This window comes from Cnephaeus nilssonii (assembly GCF_951640355.1).
Source record: "Cnephaeus nilssonii genome assembly, chromosome: 23".
Taxonomy (NCBI): domain Eukaryota; kingdom Metazoa; phylum Chordata; class Mammalia; order Chiroptera; family Vespertilionidae; genus Cnephaeus; species Cnephaeus nilssonii.
The window spans coordinates 15501383-15518061 of NC_137094.1; the positions used below are offsets into that span (position 1 = coordinate 15501383).

At 54.5% G+C, this 16679-nt stretch overlaps 2 protein-coding genes across 7 annotated transcripts in view; one reads left to right on the plus strand and one right to left on the minus strand.

Moving 5' to 3' along the window:
* MAP3K21 (mitogen-activated protein kinase kinase kinase 21) overlaps positions 1 to 5658 on the minus strand; it is a 31211-nt gene extending 25553 nt beyond the window's left edge. For both annotated transcript variants that reach the window (XM_079763794.1, XM_079763793.1), the window contains exon 1: positions 4532 to 5658. In XM_079763794.1, the coding sequence (XP_079619920.1) occupies positions 4532 to 5354 (823 nt within the window). In that variant the 5' untranslated portion in view covers positions 5355 to 5658. The remainder of the gene's footprint in view (positions 1 to 4531) is intronic.
* A 6455-nt stretch (positions 5659 to 12113) lies between these two features.
* The window catches only part of PCNX2 (pecanex 2), a 62017-nt gene continuing 57451 nt past the window's right edge, over positions 12114 to 16679 (plus strand). For all 5 annotated transcript variants that reach the window (XM_079763558.1, XM_079763557.1, XM_079763560.1 and 2 more), the window contains exon 1: positions 12114 to 12377. In XM_079763558.1, coding sequence (XP_079619684.1) covers positions 12225 to 12377 — 153 coding nt within the window. In that variant the 5' untranslated portion in view covers positions 12114 to 12224. The remainder of the gene's footprint in view (positions 12378 to 16679) is intronic.

Sequence of the window (16679 nt, forward strand, 5' to 3'; positions counted from 1 at the left end):
CAGCACGTCGGCGCCGTCCTAACCATTCCGACCATCCTCAGCGGATGCCATCGTGTGCGATTTCACCCCCCTTCTCCCCCGGGAGCTTCCTGGAAACCACGGCGGCCTCGCTCGGCCACGCCAGCGCCTGCTCTGGCCCGGACGACCTCGGCGGCCTTCACTCAGGCCCATTGCCCGTCTGTCTGTCCTTCAGAGCAATCCCGACAACACAGAAATCAGATCCCACGCTCCTGCTCCCCTCCTCCTCCTCCTCCTCCTCCTCCTCCTCCTCCTCCTCTCCTTCTCCCTCCTCCTCCTCCTCTCCCTCCTCCTCCTCCCCCTCCTCACCCTCCTCCTCGCCCTCCTCTCCCTCCTCCCCCTCCTCCTCTCTCTCCTCCTCCTCCTCCCCCTCCTCACCCTCCTCCTCGCCCTCCTCTCCCTCCTCCCCTCCTCCTCTCTCTCCTCCTCCTCCTCCCCCTCCTCCTCGCCCTCCTCTCCCTCCTCCCCCTCCTCCGCTCCCTCCTCCTCCTCCTCCTCCTCCTCCCCCTCCTCCCCCTCTTCCCCACCCTCCTCCCCCTCCTCTCCCTCCTCCTCTCTCTCCCCTTCCTCCTCCTCCTCTCCCTCCTCCCCCTCTTCCCCGCCCTCCCCCTCCCCCTCCCCCTCCTCCTCTCTCTCCCTCTCCTCCTACTCCTCCTCCCCTCCCCCTCCTCCTCTGTACACCAGGCTCCCGCTCTGGACCAGCGCTCAGGAAGGCCCTCAGGTGCTGCGGGTGGACACCCACCATGCTGACTTGTCCCGCACTCTCCACTCCCTCCCACCTCGACGCCACCTTCTCCCGGGCTCAGCGCCCTCTGCCTGGATCTCGGCTGGACTCATGCCTCCTCCTGGTCCACCTCTCTGTCTGGGCAACACCTTCACGTTTCCCTTGAGCTCCATCCTGCACCCATCACTCGGCCCCTCACCACGCTCTATTCTCTCTCTTTTTTTTTTCCCTCAAAAAATTTTTATTTTTATTGATTTCAGAGAGGAAGAGAAAGGGAGAGAGAGAGAGATAGAAACATCCATGATGAGAGAGAATCACTGATCGGCTGCCTCCTGCACACCCCACACTGGGGATCGAGCCTGCAACTGGGTATGTGCCCCAACCTGGAATTGAACCCTGACCTCCAGGTTCATAGGTCGACACTCAACCACTGAGCCACGCCGGCCGGGCACGGCCTAGCATATTTGAACAACATAAACGATGCTTAAAACTTGCTGATTTGGCTCAGCGCGCAATCTCTCCCTCTCTGTTAGAGACGGGACAGCCGTGCTTGTACCATCTCAATATCTGAGCTATTATTTCAACATAAACACTGAAAAAGACCGAGGAGAAAAGAGGAAAGAACATCTGTCCAGAGCCGTCCCTTCCGCCGACAAATCTAAACATTCGTTTTCCAACAACAGCTTCCACGCGCGTGGTTCCGAGGAGTCTCACACTGACCCTTCGCTCCCCGAGTGGACTCCAAGAATGAACGAGAAAAAAAATTCAATATTGATTTTTCAAGCCTTGTTTGCCCTCTCCTGAACTCCCTCCCACCATGAGCAAACAGCCAATGAGGTCACACAAAACGTTCTGCAATAGGACAGGACGTGACGGCCCGCCCGCCCGCCCGCACAGAAGAACGTACCGGAGCGCGTGTATCTGTGTTTGTCCTCGGCCAAGGGACACCGGTGTCCCCGAGGATAAGCAAGGCCCCGGGCACGGTGACTTACACGCCTGAGGCCCCATTCAAAATGGTCAGGTCACAGTCATTCGAGACCTGCAAGAACGGCCACACGGTACCCAACCTCTGGCCAGCCGGGTGACCGAGCCGCTTATGTCTTTTTCAAAAGTGCACACGTTCCACACAAAGGCAACCCTGCCGGACAGTTCTAGAAATGTAAATGCTCCAGGAAGTTTGGCGATTTACCTTGTCGGTGGGAAAAGTCTTTCAGAGACCAAGTGGCAGCAGATAATCACCTTCAAACGACATCACACCGACCCTGGGCCCCGAAGGAGATGGCTCCCCGGTACGAGTTGTTCCGGCGTGAATAAAAACCATTTCCCCACGGCTGTTATTCCAATGGGGTCCTGCTATTTCTCTTTACCATTTGATAGTGTTAGTTCTTGAAAAGGTTTTCATTTAGCCCCAGCCGGGGTGGCTCAGTGGTTGAGCATCCGGCCTATGATCCAGGAGGTCAGGGCACAGGCCCGGGTGGCAGGCTCAATCCCCAGTGGGGGCGTGCAGGAGGCAGCCGATCCATGATTCTCGCTCATTATTGATGTTTTTCTCTCTCTCCCTCTCTGAAATCAATAAAAAAAAAAATATTTTATTTTATTTTAAAAAATATATTTTAGCCCTAACCGGTTTGGCTCAGTGGATAGAGCGTCGGCCTGTGGACTCAAGGGTCCCAGGTTCGGTTCCGGTCAAGGGCATGTACCTTGGTTGCGAGCACATCCCCAGTAAGGGGTGTGCAGGAGGCAGCTGATCGATGTTTCTCTCTCATCGATGTTTCTAACTCTCTATCCCTCTCCCTTCCCCTCTGTAAAAATTCAATAAAATATATTTTTAAAAAATAAAAATAAACTATAAGATGGGGGAGTGGGGGTGAGTGGGAGTCATAAAATAAAACCTAAGATAAATTATTCGATGCTTACAGGTAGCCACCAACCCTGAAATTAGGTGTAACTCCCATCATCAAAACGCTACGTAGTGGTTTTCACGGAAACGTCAGGGCTGAAGGATTCTGAGTGGGAAAAACATCTACACACACACACACACACAACACGCGTGTCCTTTCTCCCTGTCACTCTTCTTCCCGCAACTTGGAGGAGGACACTGTTTCCAGTTGGGTTAGCGCCCGTCCCAGCAGGTTTTTCAAGGTTGGGACGCACGCAGCCGTGGCCGGCCGATGCCAGTTCTGACTGCGTCCTCTAATCTGTCTTAAGATTTCATCTCATCCTAAGAAGACGGAGTGATTTCCCATCTCCAAGAACCGACTGAAGACAGCAACTCTATTCTTTTTTTGTTTTTGTTTTTGGTAATCCTCACCTGAGGATATTTTTCCATTGAATTTTAGAGAGAGTGGAAGGGAGGGGTAGAGACAGAGAGAGAAGCATGGATGTGAGATCGACACATGGATTGCTTGCCTTCCGCATGCACCCCGACCAGGGCCAGGGATCCAGCTTGCAACCCAGGTACGTGCCCTTGACCAAAATCGAACCCGGGACCCTTCAGCCCGCAGGCCTATCCACGGAGACAAACGTGGTTAGGTCAGTGGTCGGCAAACTCATTAGTCAACAGAACCAAATATCAACAGGACAACGATTGACATTTCTTTGGAGAGCCAAATTTTTTAAACTTAAACTATATAGGTGGGTACATTGTTATTAACTTAATTAGGGTCCTCCTAAGCTGGCCTTGGCTAAAAACTCCAGGGGCCAAAGAGCCGCATGTGGCTCGCGAGCCGCAGTGTGCCGACCACTGGGCTAGGGCTATTAGCCCTTTTAGACGGCGAAATGGAATCGAATTTGCGTTCGGTTCAACTGCCAGTTCTCTACGGACACCGGGAACATGGACCCGGATTTAGAAAGCAAAACTCACAGGCCAGGCCTTCAGCATTTCGAGCTGCCGTGCCAGGACAATGAACTCGCCCTTCAATCCAACCCACACGTGCACACCGCGGGGCAAACTAGTGTTTATTCCCCGACGCTCACAGCGACCCAACCAATAAGAAAACCACACTTCACGGGCAGAGGCAGCCGCCGGAGGGAAAACTGGGAAACTTCAGAGGCCAGAAGGCATTTCAAGGGGGAGAAGAGCAACCTCAATCCCCACTTGGGAAACTGAGGGGAGAGGCCGTGCCATGAAGGCCGCTCGGAGGGTTCCCCATAATCCCAGGAAGGCCTCGGATTGCCAAGTTCTGCCCCAACCAACGCACCCACCCTTGTACCTAAAGGCCAAACAGCACCGTGAAGTTTCCAGAAGATCCAGATATGGTACACGTGATCAGTGTGCAAGCAAGTCTGATCCGCATATATATTATTGATCTCAGAGAGGAAGGGAGAGGGAGGGAGAGAGAGAAACATCCGTGATGAGAGAGAGAGAATCATGGATCAGCTGCCTCCTGCACGCCCCACACTGGGGATCCAGCCTGCAACCCCGGGGCCTGTGCCCTGACCGGGAATTGAACTGTGACCTCCTGGTTCCTAGGTGGACACTCAACCCCTGAGCCATGCCAGCCGGGGCTGATGGGCATTTTTTAAAAAGGCACCCAAAGCAAACGTCAAGGTAAGTGTGTCACCTGCCCCAAAGCAGGTCACCTAAGGTCTAGCTGGACCTCTGAGCCCTGCAAGCCCTGCCCAGGAGGTGCTGCTGTGGCCGCCAAGCTCCTCCCCCGCCCCCTCCACCTGGCACGGGGCCGGGGTGTGTGGGGGGGAGGCCCGCCCAGCTCGGGCACTGGGGTGGGCCGCGCGGGGCATGGCTTCGTACCCAGTCCTTCCCCCCAACCCCCAAACCGCCCCACTCACTGTTGCTGGACTTGAGGTCCCGGTGCAGAATGGGCACCACGGCCTCCTCGTGCAGGTAGAGCATCCCGCGCGCGATCTGCACCGCCCAGTTGACCAGCACGTGCGGGGGGATGCGGCGCGCGCGGCGCGGGCCGGGGGCGCGCGGCTCCGGGGCGGCGTTGGCGGCGGCCAGCGCGCGGTTGAGCGCCCCGCCGCGGGCGAACTCGAGCACCAGGCAGAGGTGCGGCTGCCGCAGGCACACGCCGCGCAGCTCGATGATGTTGGGGTGCCGCAGCCTGGCGAACAGGCGCGCCTCGCGCCGCACGCTCTCGGCCGCCGCCGCCGCGTCCTGCTCGGGGTCGCGGCGCGCCGCCTTCACCGCCACCTCCTGGCCCTGCCAGGTGGCCCGGTACACCTGCCCGAAGCCGCCCGCGCCGATCAGCTCCTTCAGCTCCAGCCGCTCGAAGTCGACGTGCACGGGCGAGCCGGGCCGCGGCGGCGGGAGGGCGGGCGGGGGCGCGGGCGGCGCGGCCGGGGCGCACGGCGCCACGTAGTTGGCGGGGAAGATGCCCAGGCGCCGCTGCACCTGGCCGGCCCACCAGCCCTCGTCGCCCGACACGGCGGCGTCCTGGGACAGCACCTCCACCAGCTGCCCGCGCCGCAGGCTCAGCTCGTCCTCGCCGCGCGCCTCGTAGTCGTACAGCGCGGCCCACAGCCCCGTGCCCGCCGAGGCCGAGGCCGAGCCGCCCGAGGAGGCGGACGACGACGACGCGGAGCCGGCTGGGGCGCCGCGGTCCGGGGATCCCGGCCGGTCGGCCACGCCCTCGGCGCCCGGCAAGGCCATCGGGGGCGGCCGCGAGGGCGCGGGCGGCGGGCTCAGCCTCCGGGGCGGCCGCGGGCGCGCATCGTCCGGCGGGGTGGCCGCCGCGCCGCCCCGGGAAGACGGGGAGCAGGGATCGGGACTCGGGGACGGCAGGGGATCGCGGGCCCGCGCGGGGATCCCGGCCTCAGCCACCGCTCCTCCTCGGCCGCCTCTGCTGCCGCAGCGGTCCCCGCGCCCGCGGGCGCCGTCGCTCCATGGTGGCGCTGGGCCTGCGGCGGGCCTGCCGCTCCCCTCGCCCGGGCCGCCGCCTGCGCCCGCCCCTCAGGGCCCGCCCCCTCTCCGGCCGGACCCGCCCGCAGCACCGGGCCGGTCACACCCCCTCGGGGCCCGCCCCCAGCGCCGGGCCCGCCACGCCCACTCCGGGCGCCGGAGCCACCCGCCGGAGGTGCAGTTCCAGCTCGGGACTCCGGTGCGCCGCGCCCACGTGGCCAGGAGGCGGGGCCAGCCGGTGGCACCGAAATGTTGCGGGAACGTTTAAATGAAGCCTACGGCGGGGCTCCGGGAGCCCACTGGTCCCTAAGAAGCAGTGGCGGGAGGGCGTCCCTTGAGGGTGGGTGGCACTGCCTTCCCGGTGCGGGCTGCGGAGCAAACCGGAGCGGGTCCCAGCCCAGTGCGCCCGGGCGCGCGCCTTGGAGCCACCAGGTAGCCAGACCGACTAGATTACCGAGCAGCGCGCTTCACGCATCAGAGGTCGATATTCCCCGCGTTTGTCTTTACTGTTGATGTATATGGACGGCCAGTGTGGCTCAGGGGTTGAGCATCGACCTATGGACCAGGAGGTCACGGTGCCATTCCTAGGCGGGGCACATGCCCGGGTGGCGGGCTCCATCCCCCATGTGGGGCGTGCAGGAGGCAGTGATCCATGATTCTCTCTCATCGTTGATGTTTCTCTCTTCCTTCCTCTCTGACATCAATAAAAATATATATTTTTTACAAAAAAAAGAGAGAGAATAAAGTTCCAGGGCAGACGAATAAGCCAAGTGTCCTGGACTCAAAGCGAAGGAGCCACTTATTATGCCTCCGGTCGCTAGGGGGTGCTGCGTGCGTCACTGGAGCTGGGTGTGACTGGGACTCCCAGAAAAGGGGGCGTTCTAGGCAGCCTGGGCAAAGGCAGGGGATGCCATCAGTGGTGCCCAGGGAACTGCTGGGGGTCAGGAGGCTCCTGGGGCAGGGGAGGCCGGAAAGGTAGAAGAGAGACCATTACAAACACTCCGGAGAAATGAGTGGGTAGGAGGCCAGAGTCTCCTGAAGTGTGGGTTCTTGACTACCGCCAACGGCGAATCACAGAGAGGGAAATGTATCATCTTTACATTTTCTTTGGATCTTTTAGGTTATACCATTTAGCAGCTGTGTGACCTTGAGCAAGTTACTTTACTTCTCTGTGGCTCAGTCTCCTCATCTGTAAAGTGGGAATAATAATAAATAGTGTGAACCACATAGGGAAAACTGAATTAACACATGTCAAGGCTTGGGAAGGTGCTTAGCAGGTAATAAAATCAATAAAAACATTTTTAAAAAAAGTGTGCATAGCAGTGAGAGAGAGAGAGAAGAGGAGAGGGAGAGGGAGAGGGAGAGGGAGAGGGAGAGGGAGAGGGAGAGGGAGAGGGAGAGGGAGAGGGAGAGGGAGAGGGAGAGGGAGAGGGAGAGGGAGAGGGAGAGGGAGAGGGAGAGAGAGAGAGAGAGAGAGAGAGATGGCCCTAGCCAGTTTGGCTCAGTGGATAAAGCATCAGTCTGTGGACTGAAGGGTCCCAGGTTTGATTCTTGGTCAGGGCACATGCCCAGGTTGCCGGCTCAATCCCCAATAGGGGGCGTGCAGGAGGCAGCCGATCCATGATTCTCTCTCATCATTGATGGTTCTCTCTCTCTCTTTCTCCTCCCTCCCTCTCTGAGATCAATAAAAATATATTTTAAAAAATAAAGATGTGGCTCTAACCGGTTTGGCTCAGTGGATAGAGCGTCGGCCTGTGGACTAAAGGGTCCCAGGTTCGATTCCGGTCAAGGGCATGTCCCTTGGTTGCGGGCACATCCCCAGTGGGGAGTGTGCAGGATGCAGCTGATAGATGTTTCTCTCTCATCGATGTTTCTAACTCTCTATCCCTCTCCCTTCCTCTCTGTAAAAAAAAAATCAATAAAATATATTTTTTAAAAATTAAAAAAAAAATAAAGATGTGGGTGAAGTGAAGAATAACAACGATTAACGACACAGCAGCACTAAGTTCACACTTCGCGGCACGGACTGCACGTGTGGCAGCTTTGAATTCCGTCTGTGTGTCCGGTTGCTGTTTATCTTCAGAGGTCCCGCTGGCTTTCCGCGCTGGACAGCGTAATCGTGAGTTTCAGGATTTCTGTAACTTTAATCAGTGGACGAGACTGGAGTTTTTTGCCTGTCCACGTTTCCCATTACCGATGACGGCCAGGGCTGCTCGCAGGGACAATGAGCTGCTTCAGGGAATAATATAACAATGTAAATATCTGAGCGCTCCAAGAAGGCCAAGGTCCTGTTTACACCCTTGAAGATAGGCCTCCTGAAGTAAAGCCGCAGAGCCACGACCTTGGACCCGAGATAGGAAGGTTGCTCTTCCACGTTGGGTTGCCATTTTGGTACATTTCGTCCTAATCCCATTCGGTTTTATCTGTCATTGGCTGGACTCTTTTCAAATCCAATGCCTAATTCTTCAGACCCTGCTAGACATCTTAAACAGAGGACACAAGACAGAGATGATTAGCCCTGGCTGGTTTGGCTCAGGGGATAGAGCGTTGACCTGTGGTCTGAAGGGTCCAGGGTTTGATTCCGGTCAAGGGCACATGCCCTGGTTTCAGGCTCAATCCCCAGTAGGGGGCGTGCAGGAGGCAGCCGATCCATGATTATCATCATTGATGTTTCTCTCTGTCTCCCTCTCCCTTCCTTTCTGAAATCAATAAAAATATATTTTTTAAAAAGACAGAAACGATTAAACAATAGAGTAGGTCACCCTCCTGAGATGATAGTGAATAAACCAGCTATGTTTACTGTTCATTCAGTGCCAGCAGCTCGCTAGTTCCATGAGAAAACATACAGTAAATGGATGTTCCTGACCACAATGTCCAATTCTTGGACTCATGGGTCCCCGTCGACTTTTTCTCTGAACAGATGTACTCTGTAATGCTGTTTAATCCCCATGAAAACCAGGATTCCCTGCACGCCAGCTCTATTTGGGGGATGTAACGTCCCTAAACTAGACTGGGACACATGGCGAAAGTCGAACTTACACCACGGACCTTTCCCGTAAACCTGTGGTCTTGTTTCAACTTTCCAATGTTTTGTGTGTGTGTATGTGAGAGTGTGTGTGATTATGTGTGTGTGTGTGTGTGTGTGTGAGTGTGTGTGTGTATTTTAAGAATATATTCTTTTTAAAAATATATATTTTATTGATTTTTTTACAGAGAAGAAGGGAGAGGGATAGAGAGTCAGAAACATCGATGAGAGAGAAACATCCATCAGCTGCCTCCTGCACACCCCCCACTGGGGATGTGCCCGCAACCAAGGTACATGCCCTTGACCAGAATCGAACCTGGGACCTTTCAGTCTGCAGGCCAACGCTCTATCCACTGAGCCAAACTGGTTAGGGCAAGAATATATTCTTATTGATTTCAGGGAGGAAAGGAGAGGGAGAGAGAGAGAGAGAGAATACACGGTGAGAGAGAATCATTGATCAGCTGCCTCCTGCTTGCCCCCTACTGGGGATCGAGCCTACAACCCCTGACCGGGAATCGAACCGTGACCCTCCCTGGCCTATAGGCCGATGCTCAACCACTGAGCCACGCCGGCCGGGCCTCATTGTTTTTCACAGCTATGTTGTACCCACAGTGTGTTGTACCATAATTAGGATTTGTAGTTCAGCCCGTGGCTGTGGTTCATTTCCAGGATTCTGAAGTGACTGATTTCGGTTGCTTTGCCTGTATTTTCTGTTTTTGTGGGCGAGTGAGTTTACCAAGGCCCTCACTCTGTGACTGCAGATGTGATTGCCTGAGGGTCAATTTTTGTTTCTTATTTCGGGGGTGGGGACATGGGGTAAAAGCTCTTTTATTATAATTTAGAACCTACCTTGGGTTCCATTATTTCTAATCTGTTCTCCAGGGACACTCATTTGTAAGGAAGGTTTAGAGAAAGTAATTTAAAGAATAAGCAAGAACAGTCGCCGGCAACACACACACACAATACACACTGACCTTCACAAGACATGAGCAATGTAGTTGGGGAGAAGGGGAGCTGTCATTTGGGGTCGGGCTTTCTGGAGTCCTGAATTCACCCTTTGTGGGAAGCCTTTTCCTGCTTTGTAAGACCAGCCAATGGACTGCCTTTTACTGCATTAGGAGCAGTGTGCTGGTGCCACCCAGTGGTACGACAGAGTAAAGACCACTCTGCTTTAATTTTTAATTTTTAATTTTTTCTTCCCCGCCCTGGCCGGTTTGGCTCAGTGGATGGAGCGTCGGCCTGCGGACTCAAGGGTCCCAGGTTCGATTCCGGTCAAGGACATGTACCTTGGTTGCGGGCACATCCCCAGTGGGGGGTGTGCAGGAGGCGGCTGATCGATGTTTCTCTCTCATCGATGTTTCCGACTCTCTCTCCTTCTCCCTTCCTCTCTGTAGAAAAATCAATAAAATATATTTTAAAAAATAATTTTTAAAAAAATTGATTTCAGAGAGGAAGGGAGAGGGAGAGAGAGATGGAAACACCAATGATGAGAGAGAATCATTGTTCGGCTGCCTCCTGCAGGTCCCCTCCTGGGGATCGAGCCCGCAACCCAGGTATGTGCCCTTGGCCGGAATTGAACCCCAAACCCTTCAGTCCACAGCCTGGCGCTCTACCCACTGAGCCAAACCATCTAGGGCAAGACCACTCTGCTTTTGCTTATTTTTTTCCCCGAAGGATATGTTGTTATTGATTTTTAGAAGGAAAGAGAGGAGAGAGAGAGAGAAATTTGAAACTACTCCCCAAACACAGAGGGCAGGAGGGACCCGAGAAAGAGGCAGTCGGCTCTAGATTGGCAGGTGGCAGGATTAATAAGCAAAGGACCTTCCATATGAGGCTTGTCTTGGGCACCACAAGACAAGTCGATTTCTGCACCCACCCGCTAGAAATTTAAGAGTTTCCATAGAGGCCTTCATGGGGTTCAGTCATGTATCCGTCCACATGATCTCAATAACTCATTGCTCTCTCAAAGCGGTGCCCTTGAGCACGGCCGGTGTGTGCTCCGTGGTGGAGCATCGACCTGTGAACCAGGTGATCACTGTTCAATTCCCGGTCTGGGCACATGCCTTGGATTGTGGGTTCGATCCCCAGTGTAGGGTGTGCAGGAGGCAACCGATCCATGGTTCTCTCTCATCATTGATGTTTCTCTCTCCCTCTCCCTTCCTCTCTGAAATCAATAAAAATATATATATTTTAAAAGACAAGTAGATTAACTGAGGCCCCCAGAATTATCCCAGGAATGTGATTATCTGCTTTACCTGCCAAGTTGGACAATAGGGAGGAGGAGGAGGAGGAGGAGAAAAGGTCAGTGTCAAAGGCGCAGGTAGAGCTTAGCTAGCAGGGCGGCCGGTGAGTGGTACATTAAGGAGAACGTAGCTGAGCAGAAGACAGCGCTCAGCGGAGGAAGTTACACGGAGTGACCTGTGACAGGATCTGCGTTACATAAAAACGTTGGTGCCGGCAGCAAAAAAGAAAAAGGCAAAGAGCACACCCTCCTTTGTGTCTCACGCACGAGGACATATTTGCTTCTTTTTTCTCCCTTAAATAACAAAACTTTATTATTGTTTAAAATCCTCACCCGAGGACATTTTTCCATTGATTTTTTTTTTTTTTGATAGAGTGGAAGAGAGAGGGAAAGACAGAGAGAAATATCGATGGGAGGGAAACACATGGACTGGTTGCCTCCTGCACACACCCGGGCCAGGGTTCAGGCTGGGGAGGAGCCTATGACCAAGGTATGTGCCCTTGGCCGGAATCGAACCCAGGACCTTTAGGTCTGCAGGCTGACGCTCCATCTACTGAGCAAACCGGCTGGGGCAGAGATTTATTTATTTATTTATTTATTTATTTATTTATCTATCTATCTATCTATTTACTTATCTATTTATTTATCTATTTATCTATCTATTTATTTATTTAAAATCTTTCTTGCTTCCCTAACCGGTGTGGCTCAGTGGATAGAGCGTCGGCCTGTGGACTCAAGGTCCCAGGTTCGATTCCGGCCAAGGGCATGTACCTTGGTTGCGGGCACATCCCCAGTAGGGGGTGTGCAGGAGGCAGCTGATCGATGTTTCTCTCTCATCGATGTTTCTAACTCTCTCTCCCTCTCCCTTCCTCTCTGTAAAAAATCAATAAAATATATTTTTAAAAAAATAATAAAATCTTTCTTGCTAAAAGTATTACATAAGTCCTTTTCTCCCCATAGGAGGAGGGGGCAAAAAAGGGGCAGGGGAGGCCGGAGAGGCTAGAGGGGCTCACCCATCCTCACTCCAGGGAAGGGCTGAGCGCGGATGGGGCGGGCGCTGGGCGGAGCCTCCGGCGCATCCTCCCCGCCGCCGCGCGGAGCATCATGGGAAAATCCTTCCTCCCGCGGCCATGGCGCTCCCCTGCCCGGAGGCAGCCGCGGGCTCAGGCGCCGCCGTCCGCGGGTCTGGGCGGGAAGGCGGCTCGGGCTTCCGTGGTGGGGCGCGGGGAGGCGGCGGGGGCTGCAGAGACGGCGGGGGCGCGGCCCGGCGGCCCCGGTGTTAGAGCTGAGCGCGCGCCCTGGGCCTGGGAGCCGCAGGCAGCGGGGGGCACCCCCCCACCCCCGGGCAGCAGGCATGGGGTCCCAGGTGCTGCAGCTGCTCCGCCAGGGCGTGTGGGCCGCGCTCACGGGGGGCTGGTACCACGACCCCGAGCACAGCAAGTTCACCAACAGCTGCCACCTGTACCTGTGGCTGTTCCTGCTGCTGCTGCCCCTGGCCCTGCACCTGGTGAGTGGGGCGGCCCTAGGCCGGGGAGACAGGCTGGAGGGGGGACGGGGTGGAGGGGGGACAGGGTGGAGGGGAGACTGGATGGAGGGGAGACTGGATGGAGGGGAGAAGGGTTGGAGGGGAGCCTGGATGGAGGGGAGACAGGATGAGGGAAAAAGCTACCCAAGCTGGTGGGCCTTCCCCCTGATGGACAGGGCTGGCCCTCATCCTCAGGAGGTGGCATGGGGAAGGTCCTCAGGAATTTGGGAGGGAAATGGGGGGGGGGGCGGGACTCACTGGCAGAAAAAGAGGTGGAAAGGACTTGGGGTGCACGGCATTCCTGACAGAATGGATGCTGGTTGTTAGGATGAGTCAGCCGCTGCTTGGTGCTGGGGTGTGGGGGGACCTGTGGGCAGTCCTAGGTGGACAGTCCTGGGCTCTTGGCCGGTTAGCGTGGGGGCAGTGTCGGGTGTAAATATTCTGCCCGGCAGCCCCGAAGCAGAATGCAATGTTCAGACCCACTGAGCCATTGGCTTCCTCCCGCGGGCCTCCCTTCCCGTTTTGCTCTGAGAAGGCAGGCTCACTCCTGAGCTGCTCAACGTGTCTCACCACGGAGTGTGAGAAATCTGCGAACACGGGGACGTCTGACGTTGTGGATGCTGAGCAACGTGTCCCAGCGCATAGTGGGGCTGCGGGGTTTAGTAGGGCTACCACAACCCGAGTGCCTGCTGAGGCACTACCTGGATGACCTTCGGAGGCAAATCGAGCACACCTGCTGGAAGCCGTGGTTCGTTTGAAAAGCCCCACGTCTTTTTTTTTTTTTTTTAATTGATTTTTTACAGAGGAATAGAGAGGGATAGAGAGTTAGAAACATCGATGAGAGAGAAACATCGATCAGCTGCCTCTTGCACACCCCCTACTGGGGATGTGCCCGCAACCAAGGTACATGCCCTTGACCGGAATCGAACCCGGGACCCTTGAGTCCGCAGGCCTACGCTCCATCCACTGAGCCAAACCGGTTTCGGCACCCCACGTCTTATTAACCTTTACGTGCCCGGAATCTAGTTCTGACGTGTCTCTTGAAAGGTTTTATTCCAAAAACATAATTTGGCCGTGATCTCCACAGGAAAAAAGAGAAAAAAAAATCGTCGATGAGTCTGCATGGCTGAGGGATTCCCAGTTGGGCGTCCGTGCGCGGTTCCCACTGATGGGGCTCTTGCTTCCTCTGTTGACAGCGGTGTATCCACAGGGTCGGCATTCTGGCTCGGAAGTCCAGCTGCTAGGTTAAATTGTGGGTCCACCTCCCACGAGTCCTGTGACCTTGGGGGTTACTGACCCTGTCTGGTTTTTTTTCAGTTTCTGATCTGTAAAACGAGAAAGAGAATACTACCGGATGTTCAGTGTTATTTGGGGGGCTTAAATGAGATACCACTCGCAAAGCCATATCTATCTGTCTGGCTTGACCCGGAATTGCACGCAGACCTGGTTTGAATTTCTGTTTTGCGACTCATGAGCTGTTTGACCTGATAATTGGCCTATCTAGGGTCTCACTCTTCTGTTGTTGTTGTTGTTGTTATCCTCGCCTGAGGATATTTTTCCATTGATTTTTAGAGAGAGTGGAGGAAGAGAGAGGGAAAGACAGCGGGAAACATCGATGTGAGAGACACACGTCGATGGGTTGCCTCCTGCACGTGCCCTGACCAGGGCCCGGGCCGGGGAGGAGCCTGCAAGCGAGGTATGTGCCCTTGACCGGAATCAAACGCTGGTCCATCTGCTCTATCCACTGAGCCAAACCGGCGAGGGCTGTTAACATCTTTTTCGGTTTGTTCAATTTACAGGAACATGGGCCAAAAAAATATACCTGCTGCTTGCTGACAGCGGGGGCTTACCCAGAGTTCTGTGATTTCAGGGGCCTGGAACCTTCCTGGGATTTGCACAATGTTAGCTTGAATGTGCTTGCTCCAGGCAGTCTACTGTAGGGAGAATTCACTCTTTACTGTAATGGGGACTTGGAATATGTACACTAAAATCATATTAGTACTTAGCTCTACGCCCTGGAGTTGACTTAGCTTTGGTTGATACTGTGGAAAGTTATTTATTCGTGTGCGTAAACTCTATATGTATGAGAAATGCTCAAAAACACACACCCCAGCTCGCTTCGGCAGCACATACACTAAAATTGGGACGATACAGAGAAGATTAGCATGGCCCCTGGGCAAGGATGACAGGCAAATTCGTGAAGCGTTCCATATTTAAAAAAAAAACAAAACAGCCGAAACCGGTTTGGCTCAGTGGATAGAGCATCAGCCTTCGGACTGTAGGGTCCCAGGTTCGATTCCGGTCAAGGGCACGTGCCTTGGTTGGGGGCACATCCCCAGTGGGGGGTGTGCAGGAGGCAGCTGATCGATGTTTCTCTCTCATCGATGTTTCTAACCCTCTGTCTCTCTCCCTTCCTCTCTGTAAAAAATCAATAAAATATATTTTTTTAAAAAACAAACAACAGCAAAAATACACCCCCCCCCCAAACAGTAAGCCAATTTGGATCCTTTGATTTTATTATCAGCCTCGTGTTTCTTTGCACAGACTGAACGATGCATTTGTCATCAGAGACCGTTCAGCTTTGATTTATTACACGTGTGCGTTCTGCACTTAGCCCGTGTGAGATAACTAAGGTCCCCGTGGAGGTTTAAGGCAGGAACACCTGGCCGTGGCTCTGACCCCGAGTGAGTTCAGACGTCGCCGGGCTAGTGCTTACACATTGTGTGACCTTGTGTGAGTCACTTCACTTCTTCAGTTTTGTTTAAAAATACATATTTTCATTGATTTCAGAGAGGAAGGGAGAGGAGGGAGAGAGAGAGAAAAACATCCACGATGAGAGAGAATCATGGATCAGCCGCCTCTTGCACGCCCCCTACTGGGGATCGAGCCCACAACCGGGGCATGTGCCCTGACCGGGAATCGAACCTTGGACTCCTGGTTCCTAGGTGGACGATCAACCACTGAGCCACGCCGGCCGGGCACTTCTTCAGTTTTATCACCTCCGAAATGGGGAGAATGGGTTTCACTTAATAGGTTTAGCAGCTGCGGCCCAGGGAGAGTTCTTGACCACGGCCGTCTAGAGAATGATGGGAAAACTGAGAATGTTCGCCGAGGTTCCTGGGGTTTCCAGTGTGTCCAGGTCTCCGGCTTCCCCACCGACTGGTGCAGCCTGAGCTGGTCCACACGAGAGCACGTGAACCCCCAAAACAGGGGAGGCACACCGAGGGGAACCTGGTTCTCCCCGTGGCAGCTTGGTCGGAGGAAAAGCTGGGCCGTGGAAAAAACGTGGTGGAACCTTCCCATGCTCCAAGCCCCCATGCAGGGCACATCCTGTGTGATTTTCACACCGAAAGCCTGTCCTTTGGGGCGGGGGGGGGAGTTGGGGGGGGGGGCGGCTGTAGCTACCTTTCCTTTCCTTTCCGCCAGACTTGCGCTGTTTGCACTTCCCTTAGAGACTCGCTTTGTCAGCAGCCACTTCGTTTCTAATTATAAGGAAGTGGGAGAACCTGTCACTGCTGGCGCGTCGCACCAGCCATAGCAGCGGCCCTGGTCGGCAAACCGCGGCTCGCGAGCCACATTCGGCTCTTTGGCCCCTTGAGTGTGGCTCTTCCACAAAATACCACGGCCTGGGCGAGTCTGTGTTGAAGAAGCGGCGTTAGGAGAAGTTTAAGTTTAAAAAATGTGGCTCTCCAAAGAAATGTCAATCGTCGTACTGTTGATGTTTGGCTCCGTGGACTGATGAGTTTGCCGACCTCTGGTCTAGCCACTCCCCATTTGGGTCCATAACTAGTTTTTCTTAGATTTTGTATTTCTTTATATATATATATATTATATATATATATATATATTTTTTTTTTTTTTTTTATTGACTTCAGAGAGGAAGGGGGAGAGAGAGAGACATCAATGATGAGAATCATTGATCGGCTGCCTCTTGCACGCCCCCTACTGGGGATCGAGCCCACAGCCTGGGCATGTGCCCTTGACTGTAATCGAACCTGGGACCCTTCAGTCCGCAGGCCGACCCTTTATCCACTGAGCCAAATGGGCTAGGCCTGCCTTCCTTCCTTCCTTCCTTCCTTCCTTCCTTCCTTCCTTCCTTCCTTCCTTCCTTCCTCCCTCCCTCCCTCCCTCCCTCCCTCCCTCCCTCCCTCCCTCCCTCCCTTCCTTCCTTCCTTCCTTCCTTCTTAAATATTTGTATTGATGTCAGAGAGGAAGGGAGAGGGAGGGAGAGATAGAACCTTCAATGATGAGAGAGAATCACTGATTGGCTGCCTCTTGCACGAC